Source organism: Denticeps clupeoides, chromosome 17, assembly GCF_900700375.1.
Source record: "Denticeps clupeoides chromosome 17, fDenClu1.1, whole genome shotgun sequence".
Taxonomy (NCBI): domain Eukaryota; kingdom Metazoa; phylum Chordata; class Actinopteri; order Clupeiformes; family Denticipitidae; genus Denticeps; species Denticeps clupeoides.
Window position 1 is genome coordinate 13,648,999 of NC_041723.1, and position 12,357 is coordinate 13,661,355.

A 12,357-nucleotide genomic window follows, 5' to 3' on the forward strand; every position below is an offset into this window, starting at 1 on the left:
TGTCATGTAAAATAATAGACAGTGTAATAACACCTTTGTATTACACTAAGTAAAAAAAAGTAAAGGCAAAGCCAAAATGGTTTAATTTTTAAATAACGTAAACTACACAACACCAGTTGTTTTGTATGAAAAACAAGAATTCACAATTTTCTTTCTGATTAAGTATTCCATGCTTCTATGTGCTGCATTTCCCCGCTTAGTTTCTAGGTGTCATCTTACAATAAAATGAGGACACAATACATTAATCATTAATATGTTAATTTTATATATACCCACACACACACATATATATAATATATATATATACACACACACACACACCACTCTTAATTTCTGTTTATATGGATAACGATAATAACGTATAAAGATATTTGGCCAACAGATGGCGGACTTGACTTACGCACCTCGTGTTTGGTTTCGCTTTTTTCGTCCCGGAAGTGAAGAGGACTTTTGTTGTCGTGCACCCGGAAGTTCTAGTCGTTTTCTGCACGTGTGTTCGTTTACGATGCCGGTGGACCACAGACGAATCCGCGGTCCGGATGAGTCGTTTTCTCCTCGCCTTTTCCTCCCGAGCGGCTCCGCGAAATGCGCCGCCGCCGAGGACCGCAGGTCGGGCGACGGCGCTCGGGGCAACATGGACGTCCGCGCCATTTTCGCGAGGTGCGGACTCGTCAGTCAAGCCAAAGGCTCTGCGTACATCGAGGCGGGCAACACCAAAGTCATCTGCTCCGTGTACGGGCCGCGGGAGACGGAGCGCAGGGACGAGACGGAGATGAAGCGCGGCAAGCTGCTGGCGGACGTGCGCCTCGCACCCTTCTCCTGCCGCAAGAGGGGCCAGTGGATCCAGGGGACCGAGGAGAAGGACCTGTCCCAGTTCCTGCTGGAGAGCCTCAGGCCGGGCGTCCTCCTGCAGAAGTACCCCCGCTCGCAGATCGAGGTGTGCGTCATGGTGCTGGAGAACGACGGAGCCTTTCTGGCGCACGCCGTGACGTGCGCGTCGCTGGCGTTGGCCGACGCCGGGATCGAGATGTACGACGTGGTGATGGGCTGCGCGGCCAGGCGCAGCGGCGATGCCGTCCTCCTGGATCCCACGTTCGCGGAGGAGCACGACGAGCACCCGTCGCCGAGCGGGAAGGAGAGCCGCCTCACCCTGGCTCTGATGCCCGCCATGAACCAGGTGTCCGGCCTACAGGCCGAGGGGGAGATGGACGCCGAGTCGCTGGTGGAGGCGGCGCGGGCCTGCATGGAGGGCTGCTACAAACTCTACCCCGTCGTTCAGCAGACGCTCCTGAAAAGTGTCCGGAAGAAGGCTCCTCCGCCGGAGAGCTGACTTGTTTTATTAAAATATGCACGGATCTTTTCATTATAACACTGTAATAAATGTTGGATATAAGTTCATTTGATTGTGCACAGTTTTGTTATAAACCTTGTCGTTGCTGTTATTTGAGTGCAGATGTGAATGCAGAAGATGCTCAATCATTACTTATTACCGCTAATACACAAACAGAGGTTTGACCGTTTTCTATGTTCCTACATGAATGGTTATGTTTATTTGCATTCATAATAATCCATAATCTGTGTAAATGCGTATTTTCTGCAGGCTAGGAATCGTTTACACGCGTCCAGATTTCTTTTGTCGCACAATTAACGTGGCGGCACCCTTGACGTCTTTTAACCGGTCAGAGTCGAAATCCACCAGCAGCTTCCTCAGACCCGGGCGGCTCGGCTTGAAAGAACACTTTACTGTCACCTCTTCGGCTGGTCCAATACCGCTTCTGTGGAGATGAGAGGGAACTGGTCAGAACAGGCCGCAGCACCTGTAATAATGCTGTCCGGTGTAGTGTCCCCAAACTTATTCTGCCTAATGCTTTGGGAGGATCAAAAGCCTGACAACAAAGCCACCTTGTTGGGGCGGGGAAACGGTGCCGTCTTTGCACGAACGCTTCCTGAAGTCAGCAAACAAGTCCCCAAAATGACGGGGACCAGTGCTATTAAAGTGAACTGGTTTATTCTGGCCCAAAAGCTTGTGTGTTCACGGCATTCCTTGCTGACAGCCACATATGGAAACCATCGAGGAGGTAAGGATGATTGTGGCCCTGAAATTAGATTGTTTTTGGCCTCGTGTGTGGAGTTTATGTCTTACTTCTTTAGTCAGAATATTGAAGGGGAAACAGATTCTGTTATTTTTACTTGGAGGCTGTGGTCCAATGTCATTCAAGCTTTGGAACCCTTAGTGCTGCCCAACATTTTTTTTGGGGTGAGTTGTGTCTGCACTCTTTCTTCTCAGCTTCATGTAGCGATTGGTGTTTGCGATGTGGATTTTGAAACGTGGAAATGCACTCACGGCGCTGGAACTTCCTGTGCTTCTGTTAACCCGGCACCCTCTATTGTAAACACGCCCCCTGTCAGCTTGACCGGTAGTGGATTGGTAAGGGTGATGTAAACCGTCAGTTTGCGGGAGACTACGGGCTCCCCAACCACCTGAAGAACAGATACACGTGGCATTAAATACTATTTACCCATGATCATCGTTTTAAAATGCATTTGGGCATTTTAGACACATGCGGCTGTACATGGTAGGTGGGTAACACTCGCGTATGAACCAGAAGACCCAGGTTCAAATCCAACTTATACTACCATTGTGTCCCTGAGCAAGACACTTAACCTTAAGTTGCTCCAGGGGGGGACTGTCCCTGTAACTGCTGATTGTAAGTCGCTCTGGATAAGGGCGTCTCATAAATGCCGTAAATGTAAATGCCCAAGCCCCAGTTGGTCCGCTGTGGTGACCCCGAAAGACAACTAGGTCTGAATCTAACATTCTTAGTTACCTTGACATGAAGCTTTGGCATGGTCAGATGGATGTTGATTTCTTGGAGGATTAGATTGTGGTCACTCTCCTGAAGAAGGGCAGTGACCCTTATCAGGTTGTGCTCAGACACGCAAGTCCCATAGTGGTCATATCGTAGTCTCAGAACTTCTCTGTGAGCTGCAGGATTTAAAAACAAAGTATAGGATTCAGTTCAAAGTTTTTGTTGTCACATGTGTAATGTGGACTAGTACCCCATGCTCAGGGTAATGCATATTACAGATTGAAAAAAGCTAAAGAATCCCTAAAACGTCCCAGAATACATACAGTGAAATATACAGAGCACGACTAGCCAAGACTACTACCACCTTTAAGAAGCAGTTGAAAACCCACTTGTTTAAAAAGTATTTCAGACAAGTCTAACACACGCACATGCACATGCACACACACTGCACAAAATTAAAAAAGAAAAATGGATCTAATCTAGCACTTAACAATTCCCTAGCATGTACTTTTCCTGACAAGTAAAGTAAATTAAAGCACAGTACATTATATATTAAATGGCACAGTGTGGAGATATGGCCCTTGTGTGTGTGCGGTCTGAATGCTCTCCCGGTATTGGTGCGGGCTTCCTCTGGGTTCCCCAGTGTCTCTATGGGATGGGCTCCCATAGACGCACAACGTTGCAAACCTTTCTGGGCTGGCACTGTGAGGCTGGCGGTCTTCTTCTGGCACTCCCCCAGGTGAAGACTATTGTAGGTGACGGCGCTGGACATGACTGTAAGGTGAGCCTGTGTGTCCTGGCCGCCCACATTGTGCACCTCGACAATCACATCAAAGTCTGTGCCGTGTACTGCCTGGGCGTGTTTTATGAAGAGCTCCAGTTCGGCCGGAGCGCCGTATTTCTGGTTGACCCGCCGCCCCGCCCTCTCATACACCTCACGCTCTTTGACTGAGCCTAGAACAGACAAAGCGATCTTCAGGCGACTTCTAGAATTACTCAACATTACATTAAATACACTTAATTATGGACATTTGTGTTACCTTCTGGGTATTTATAGTGTGCGGTGATATCTTCTCTGTGGTCCCCATACACACTCTTGGTGCTGATGTTTTTGCCAACGGTCTTTTGGTTGAGGGAGGCTTTGGTGCGCTGACCATCAGGGTAAACGACCCAGTACACCAGGTCAGCGTTCACCTCGGCAAAGACGAACGCTGTGTCGTACTTCAGGCCCACTTCCCCCTCTCTCACTGCTCGCACTGGACAGGGCCCACAGCAGTACACACCTACAACCAGGAGGAAAAGAAATGGTTCCCATTTTGCAAATTGCGATTCTGGTTGGTTAGTGAGTTATTTATTGCCTTTATTGTCATTGCCCTGAAGCAGGATGCTACATATACGATGAAATTGTACATAATGATGCAAACAGACAAAACAGATAGTTGTAGTGTAGACTGTAGTCAGTGCAGATGGTAATCAGTGCTGTACAGATGGCAATGCAGACAAAATGCACAGTATACACGTATTGTAAAAAGTTCCGATTATTGCGGATTGTTGCAAGTTACCTTCATTGGCCAGTTGACTTAAAATGACTGGTGATAAAATTAGATGGCCTAAAGAATATGCTTATTAAATGACACATAATGAAGGGAGCATACTGTACTTCTGCACATGTATTCAGGAGAAGACAAATAACAGAATTACAAAGGGAGGTGGGGATTCCTACCATCACTCCTTTCCTGAGGGGTTGGGTCAAGTGTCTGCCACCCATCATAACCATGTGGAAGATCCTCTCGGGCCATCCAAGATTCAACCCAACAATGGTAATTCCTGTACGAATCGACCAGATCATATTAAAATGGGTGCATATAACAGTTCGTGTTCTTTATGCTACACAACAACAATGGGAGGGAGGAATCTTCGTTGTTACCAGATCATATCCTTTCTGCCAGTAGACACACTTTCCAGTTTCTCATTGAACGTGTAGTCCACTGTGAGGTTGCCATCAGTGTCGTGGGCAGAAGAGTAATTGGTTACGCAGCGAGTGGGAATGCCCAAACAGCGCAGAACTGCAGACAACATGCAAAACCAGTCAGCAACTGGCAGTTTTCCTGTGTGTGTGTACCTGGGTCTGTGCTCACATAACAGGGTCTTTTTTAATGTTCAGCACCCTCACCTGTACAGGCCACACCTGAGAACACCCAACACTGTCCATAGCGTACCCTCTGTGCACCTCCTTCACTCCAGCGTCTCAGGATGGGCACGCTGCCTGTCCATCGTGTGGGAGCCACCCCATCCGAATACTCTCCATCCCAGCGGCCTAACACCACCCCGCGGTCATCATTTGCATTTACCTGTCAGGATGAAAACAATTATTTCAACTATTATCAATGCTAAAAAGCAGAATCAAAATTGATATTCAAATAATTCAAAACATGTTAAATATGAAGAATACGCAATACTGACATGTATTCAAAAGTTGATAAGTGGTTACTTATAACTGTCAATAGCAGCGACCACAATTAATCTACACAAAGACCTTTAAATGATTAAATTCAGCATGAATAAGTGGTTTTTGTTTAGTCTGTTTACTCGATAACTAGACTCTTGTTTTACTAAATGAAATTCCTGCAGGGAAGATGTCGTCACTCACAAGGGCAAAAGGCCACACATTCTCAATGCCGACTCACCATGGCTGTTACGGTCCTGCTGACGTAAACTGGGTCTGCCCGGTTCATGGTGTCCATCTCTGGGTTTTTCACTGCTGCTGGTGAATTGTTAAGGATCTCAAAGCAGATGTCCACTACATCCTTTTCGAACTGTTAATGTAAAAAACAGACACTGTGTTCTGAGTGTGGAGACTCCAAAATCTCAAGTAAGATTGAATGTCTATTTTAAAATCAACTACTCCATAACAAGTTGTTGTTTGTTGTGAAATTTCAGATTTTTATGGGAGTTTTTATGAATTGGCTTCCACTGATTTGGCCTTGCACCCTGGATAAGGGGAAGAACAGTCTCTTGTTTGTGTGGTTTCAAATTCTTACACCCCCTAAACAGAAATGCCTTACATCCACCAAAAAGGTTCGCCAGGATGGCCAGACCACAGAGCCTCCCCTGCCACCGACATGTCACAATTCACACAGGCCACCGTCCAGTCACCAGTGCTGAGAGAAAATTGCTGACTCCCTTCCCAGTTTCCACTTCCATGCAAAACCATCCAGAGATCTTTTTGCTCTTATTAATATAAGCAAACGTTCTCTGGCTAACAATAGAACCTGTTGTGAAAGATCATCACAAACTTTATTCCCTAAAGCATCCATTAGTAGAATTTGTTTTTCAGTGTGTGTCCTTGTATGACCTGTCCAAAGTTCCAGGGTAGAGAAGTGATCTGGTTCCAGGAACCCTGGTACAGGATGCCGTTCTCATTCAGGATGTACTCCTGAAGCAGCTCCTCATCTGGCAGGTACACAGCATCCGCTGTAACACAACCGTCAAGATCGAATATTGAATTATGTAAAGGAAAACTGTGAGAAATACTGAAAATAAATTACTGTGCTTCTTCTGTGGCCATAACAACACACACACTTTCAGAGTTGTATGCAACATTGGTGTTCATGGTCAAAAGCATTGTGGGAAAATAAATGTTCCAGTGCCAATAACATCGAGTAAAAATGTAGCATGAGGGAATGGCACAAAGTCTGCCAGGCCCACCCAAGCACACATGTTTGTGTGTGTGTACATTTTGGAAAAGCTCACCTTTGCACCAGGGGTTGAAGAGAAGGTAGAAACTCTCAGGTGCCATCTCCTCCAGGATTTCACCATCTGCGGAGAGCAGCAGCACTGCCAGCTTGTAGAGCCCAACAGGGGCATTGGCTGGGCTGTGCACTGTGATCAGCAGCTCAGTCTGAGCACTCTGCTGGCTGAACCACCACTGACCTCCATGGCCCTCGCTGGAGTCAGACACCTTTATCACAACCTCGCCTTCCCTACCTGCTTGTGCACAAAAATATGAAACAATAGCACACTTTGTTGAACTCAGTCATGCTCAGTCATTTTCCATAATCAGGGTCGCGGCTGCCGGGACCCATCCCGGAACACTGGGCACAGGGCGCCAGCCCACTGCAGGACACACACCACTGCAGAAACCCACACCAACACATGCAACCTCCGCGTACAGAAGTTCAGAGAACTTTGATTAAAGGCAATGTTTAGTAGACTGTTTTCATAATTTCCACTTAACCTGAAAAATACCCTGTTGCCATCATGTGTACAGAAGACTCACCCAGATGCAGGACCAGGGTCAGCTGATGGTCTGGAGGCTGGGGCGGAGAGCCAGAACATTCCAGGGCAAAAGAGAAAGGCTGCCCCCTGCGCACCAGCAGACGATCCACGTCCATCTCCTTTGTGCGGTGGGTGTGATTGTTGGCCTGGCAACACAGATCCACACCTGTGAACACACCTGGACAAAAAAATCTTGGTATCAGTCATTTATTTTCACATTTACAACATACCACACTGTAAAACTGCAAACATCTGACCAATTAAAAAGAGCCATTGTACAGTGGTATTAAACAATCTAATGAAAGTCTATATTGTTTTGCTTGCCTTTCTAACGGCAGTTATGAGAGTAATTGTGGTCAAGTCAGGCACTGCACATGTCTCGACAGTAATAGTAAAATGCTGTGGTTCATGTGATGTCATGTTTATGTATGTGTTTCTGACTATCCTTACGTGCAAGCTGCTCCTGCACGTGAATGTCTAGAATTTTTTTAATTTAATGTATGACAGACGTCCATTTTATTTGCAACCATGCACAGCATACTTTACACATCTTAGAATATATATATCACTTTAAATAAAGTAACTGTATGACTTCCATGAAAATACTGAATACTCACTGTGATTTGCCATCTTCTTGGGGTCGTAGTCAGTAAATCTTTTTGTAGCCTTCTCCTCTATGAACTAAGCTCTGTTTTGTATAACAGGACCTTTTGCTTCCTTGATCTGTGTTCACCCTCCTGCTACTTCAGTCTGCAGCAGGACCCCACATTTATACTGGAGGGGGGGCATTCCTTGTAACGCTCACACCCCCACATACACCCATTCATCACCCTTCTGACATCACGCATCTGAGAATTTCTCAAGGCAGCCCAGTGTATGTGCACAGGCGGCACCGGCTCTGTCAATATTTTCCTCAAACAGAATTTACTACGAACTGCGCACACCTCATGTCTCCCTCATTCTCAACATGATATTGGTTGGAGTCATTCTGGGATGTGTAGGGGTTTCTGGGATGCCAGGCCTCTTTACCTGTGGCGTTCCCGTAAATGTCCTCATCATTCTCCTGCCCCTGCTTTGCACTTCCATTGGGTATTTTGTATTCATTTTGGAGAGTTCATTTATTGTTGCTTCCAAATGCTCTGAGTAGTAATATATAACTTATTTTTTCTGGCACTTAAAATGTCTGGAAGTCTGTTAAAATTACAGTGCGTCATTGTTTTTACCAAATGTTAGTACTGACATCACAGGAAAAACATGAAAATCATAGAAATACAACAGATTTTTTTGGCCAGGGCTACATTTTAATTAAGTTTAATATGTATTAGGACACAGACCAGGCCATAGACATATTTCACATTTCACATAATGTTTCTTCAGATGTGTAATCTGAACAATATGACAGTTTTGTCTTCTGAGTACCGAGCCACCATGACACTACATGACAGAATGGCAGTTTCATCATCTGAGTAGTATGATGCCACCTTGAATTACAGAATGTTATCTACTATATACCATTAGAAGGAACTTTATGTTCATCACTTTTCTAAGCAGAGCCAGTTACTATAAATGAAACATGCAGACTGTGGTATTATGGAAAGTGAACAATAATCTCTCTCAATAATCTCTCTAATCACAGACATGGTGGCGGATTCTCACTTCGCTGCCACATTGCTGAGCCAGTGTTTGCCTGAGCTGACACATAGAGAGACCTCTGTCCTTCTAGCACCCACTAAACACCCTGTCCCACCCAGGGTTGTCCCACCCAGATGGCTGGAGGCCAGTGTGTCACTGTCTATGCACTGTGTGTGTGGGTGTAGCTCGGAATTGTGAACCCTGTAGATACACGGCCTTCTCATGATCTCACCTCCGGGTTGTACTCCTCCATGTTTATAACAGAAGAAAATGATCATCCTTACTAACTGCTATGTGCTTGGAAGGTTCCAAAAAATGTACGGTGACCCCAGTGAACATATTCGTTGCATCAACAGTACTATTGTTTACGAAGGAAGGTGTGAAAAAAGTGTGAAGACAAACGGAATTATTTTCTTGGGGTAATAAACGACGACATATGAAGCCTTTCATCCCTTCAGCTGTGTCATGAAGTGACACTTTCAGACGAAGAAGAACAAACTCGAAGGCGTTAGTGGTGCTGGTAAACATGTCTGCAGAAAAAAAATTTTCCCAACACATGGTGGCCAGACACCTGAGTTAACACACAGGCGCACACGAAAAAAGTGTATTTTTCAATGCTAAAACAGCAGGGGTGTAGCTGTGCTTCAGAGTGACAATCACTTTACTTTCAACAGGTGGAGAGAGGTCAGAGGAAATCTACTTGTTGAATTTGATGGATTAAAAAACACAATTCTGTTCTCAGCGACGCTAACAATGTGACATTATTCTAACGCCTTATTGGAGCAAACGAGCTCGATTTCGATCCATCTTATGTACATTCATTAACACGTTTTGTTTATGGAGTCAGAAGAACTCCAGTCTCAATATGGCTGTGCTGCTATTATTATTACACGGAGAAGAAACTACACATATGTATTTTAGTATAGTTTTTTTCTAAAATGGAATATATCAATTATAAAAACTAGTGAAATTTAAATATTTTATAGTGGTCCGCAGTCAAATACCCATATCTACAGGCTACTAAGCGTCACTTTATGACTTTTTAAAGAAAGCCCGTAAAACGCGAATAAGAAACTAGGAAATAATAAGAAGCTAGGAAATACGAAGAATAAGATTCAGCATCATCTTCGGTTCGTTTTAAAAATTACCAATGTTTCTACACACGTACTTACATTAGGCTTTTTTTGCCCAACTTGGCAACACACGCTCCGTGTAGCGCGACACGGTTTACAGACGGGGACTATTTTACCAGGACCGTGACCATATTACACAACAGGAAGCAGGAATCTCATGTAAAAGCGAAACAATACAAACATTATTTGTACATTTTTAGGGGTTTAAACATTAAATACGATTTCTGAATACCCCCATGCCAGATGTCAGGATGGCCGAGCGGTCTAAGGCGCTGCGTTCAGGTCGCAGTCTCCCCTGGAGGCGTGGGTTCGAATCCCACTTCTGACAGAACCCTTTTTTTTCCCCCTCCGCTGACAAGTATTTTCTTATTGAAACAAAAACATTTATCCCATCGGTGTTTCGTAGCACAATAGGCTTAGGTACAATAATGACATAATAAATACCTGTAAGAAGTTAATTCAAACCCAGTCTGCTCCTTCTTATATTTGACCTAAATAGGCCTATTAATCCAACTGGAAATATCCCACACAAATATATGCACACACAGTTGCTCAACTCAAAGCCACCACATTTTTAATAATGTGTATAAAAAAGGTTGTGGGTTGTGGCACTGTTTCATTATAAACTGACTGTTTGATAGCAGGAGTGTAGCTGGGGTGCAGCGAAACAATATACAAACAATGAAAAAAATGTAAAATCATCTTAAAATTTTGTTACGGTGTACTAAAAAAATAACATGTTCTTTCCTGGGTGCTCATGATACTGCAGGCTAGCTTTTAACCTTTCTGCAAAAGGTGGAGAGAGGTGAAAGAAAATCCATTTGTTGGATTTGAAGGATTAAAAAATAATTCAGTGCACAGGGACGTTAACAATGTGACATTATTCTAACGTCATAATGGAGCAAACAAGTTGTATTTCCAACCATCTTAGCTACTGAAGTTGACAACTTGGCTCAGAGCACCAATACAACCATACTCATACTCACTTTGTAATTCCTCGCCCCTGTTGTCTTGTATTTTTGTATATTTGTATTTTCTTTATCTATTTATTTCGTTCAAGTCTGCACCAAAGGAGCTGCTTTTAATCTAATTGTACATTCGTGTAGTGACAATAAAGAAAATGCATTCTACATTCAGAAGAACTACAGACTCAATATGGCTGTGCTGCTATTATTATTGTTATTTTTATATGGAGAAGAATCTGCACATAAGTATTTTACCATGTCAAGTCTTAAATGTGCCACTGTTTTATATATGCTGAATGTACTATATTGATTATAAAACACAATGAAATCAGAATATTTTGTAGTAGTCCGCAGTTTAAAAACGATTCAAGTGTCCCCATCTACAGGCTGCTGAGCGTAACTTCATGATGATTTAAGAAACCCGGTAAAACGCGAAGAAGGAAATAAGATTTGGATTTAAAAAAGAGATCAAAAGGCCGCTTCTACTAAATACTGAGCAAAGTGTCTGAATACTTAGGACCATGTGATATTTCAGTTTTTCTTTGTTAATAAATTAGCAAAAATGCAAACAATTCTGTGCTTTTCCGTCAATATGGGGTGCTCTGTGTACATTAATGAGGGACATTTTTAACAAATGGCTGCAATATAACAAAGAGTGAAGGATTTAAGGGGATCCGAATAATTTCAGCACCAACTATACATACATTGGTCGAATTTTGCCCAATCTGGCAACACACGTCTCCGTGTAGCGCGACACGGTTTACAGACGGGGACTATTTTACTTGGACCGTGACCATATTTTCACACAATAGCAAGCAGGAATCGCGCATAAAAACAAAATACAAATATTAAAATATGTTGTTAGATGTATAAAAATTAAATCCGGTTCGCCCGATGCAAGATGTCAGGATGGCCGAGCGGTCTAAGGCGCTGCGTTCAGGTCGCAGTCTCCCCTGGAGGCGTGGGTTCGAATCCCACTTCTGACAGAACTGTTTTCCTCCGCTCACAAGTTTTTCCATTTTGAAATAAAAACATTAATCTCCTTGGTGTTTCGTTAAGTTCCGTATGTAGGCTTTACATAGCCACAATAACGAAACAATGAAAACCTGTAAAAAGTTATTGCAATCCAATGAGGCGCCCCCTAGGCCATATATCAAGAAAACCTTGCACATACACCATATATTCTTCACGCATCTACATATTGTGCGGCAACAATCCCTATGTTGTTCTTTACACAAAGGTGTGCGCAGAGCTACAGACCCAGCTATCACCTCATGGTCGTACACCTCTGTGAGACAATTACGGCTGGGGATCCAGGACTGGTCTTCAGGTTAAGAGAGCTTCACCGCTCCAGTGCTCAGGGAGAGCCAGGATGGGCTTCAGAACCGAGAGCGGTGATGGAGAACCTTGTGTTCCCTGCACCAGACCGCCACCTCATGAAAACGTGCAGATGGGTAACCTCCTGTGATCAATGACGGTGGCCTGACAGGAAACCTGATCACACAACAATGAACAATGAATTGAGTGCATGTAGGAGAT

At 44.1% G+C, this 12,357-nt stretch overlaps 2 protein-coding genes and 2 non-coding genes across 4 annotated transcripts; 3 read left to right on the forward strand and 1 right to left on the reverse strand.

Annotated features, from left to right (window-relative positions):
* Nucleotides 1-187: 187 nt before the first annotated feature.
* LOC114766926 (protein-glutamine gamma-glutamyltransferase 2-like) lies at nt 188-7,823 on the reverse strand. Its single transcript, XM_028958302.1, has 13 exons — nt 7,706-7,823; nt 7,090-7,266; nt 6,564-6,797; nt 6,166-6,284; nt 5,498-5,626; nt 4,984-5,161; nt 4,738-4,876; nt 4,534-4,637; nt 3,851-4,093; nt 3,498-3,764; nt 2,829-2,986; nt 2,345-2,481; nt 188-1,775 (listed from the first exon to the last, which is right to left on the reverse strand). Exons 1-13 carry the CDS (start codon nt 7,716-7,718, stop codon nt 1,613-1,615), a joined length of 2,061 nt encoding a protein of 686 aa, XP_028814135.1. The 5' UTR covers nt 7,719-7,823; the 3' UTR covers nt 188-1,612.
* Nucleotides 446-1,398, forward strand: exosc6 (exosome component 6). Its single transcript, XM_028958303.1, has one exon. The coding sequence runs from the start codon at nt 506-508 to the stop codon at nt 1,328-1,330; it is 825 nt and encodes a 274-aa protein (XP_028814136.1). The 5' UTR covers nt 446-505; the 3' UTR covers nt 1,331-1,398.
* A 2,275-nt stretch (nt 7,824-10,098) lies between the features above and the next one.
* trnal-cag (transfer RNA leucine (anticodon CAG)) lies at nt 10,099-10,181 on the forward strand. Its single transcript has one exon. It is a non-coding gene; the product is annotated as a tRNA-Leu (tRNA).
* Nucleotides 10,182-11,721: 1,540 nt separating this feature from the next.
* On the forward strand, nt 11,722-11,804 carry trnal-cag (transfer RNA leucine (anticodon CAG)). The gene has a single exon. It is a non-coding gene; the product is annotated as a tRNA-Leu (tRNA).
* Nucleotides 11,805-12,357: the final 553 nt, after the last annotated feature.

What these genes read in the sequence shown, in the direction of transcription:
- exosc6 (XM_028958303.1), top strand. Translation starts at nt 506, where the DNA reads ATGCCGGTGGACCACAGACGAATCCGCGGTCCGGATGAGTCGTTTTCT.
- LOC114766926 (XM_028958302.1), bottom strand. An exon ending in CTTCAACCCCTGGTGCAAAG is followed by an intron (nt 6,285 to 6,563) that starts GTGAGCTTTTCC and finishes GTTGTGTTACAG; the next exon opens with CGGATGCTGTGTACCTGCCA. An exon ending in CACAGTGCCAGCCCAGAAAG is followed by an intron (nt 2,987 to 3,497) that starts GTTTGCAACGTT and finishes TAAATCCTGCAG; the next exon opens with CTCACAGAGAAGTTCTGAGA.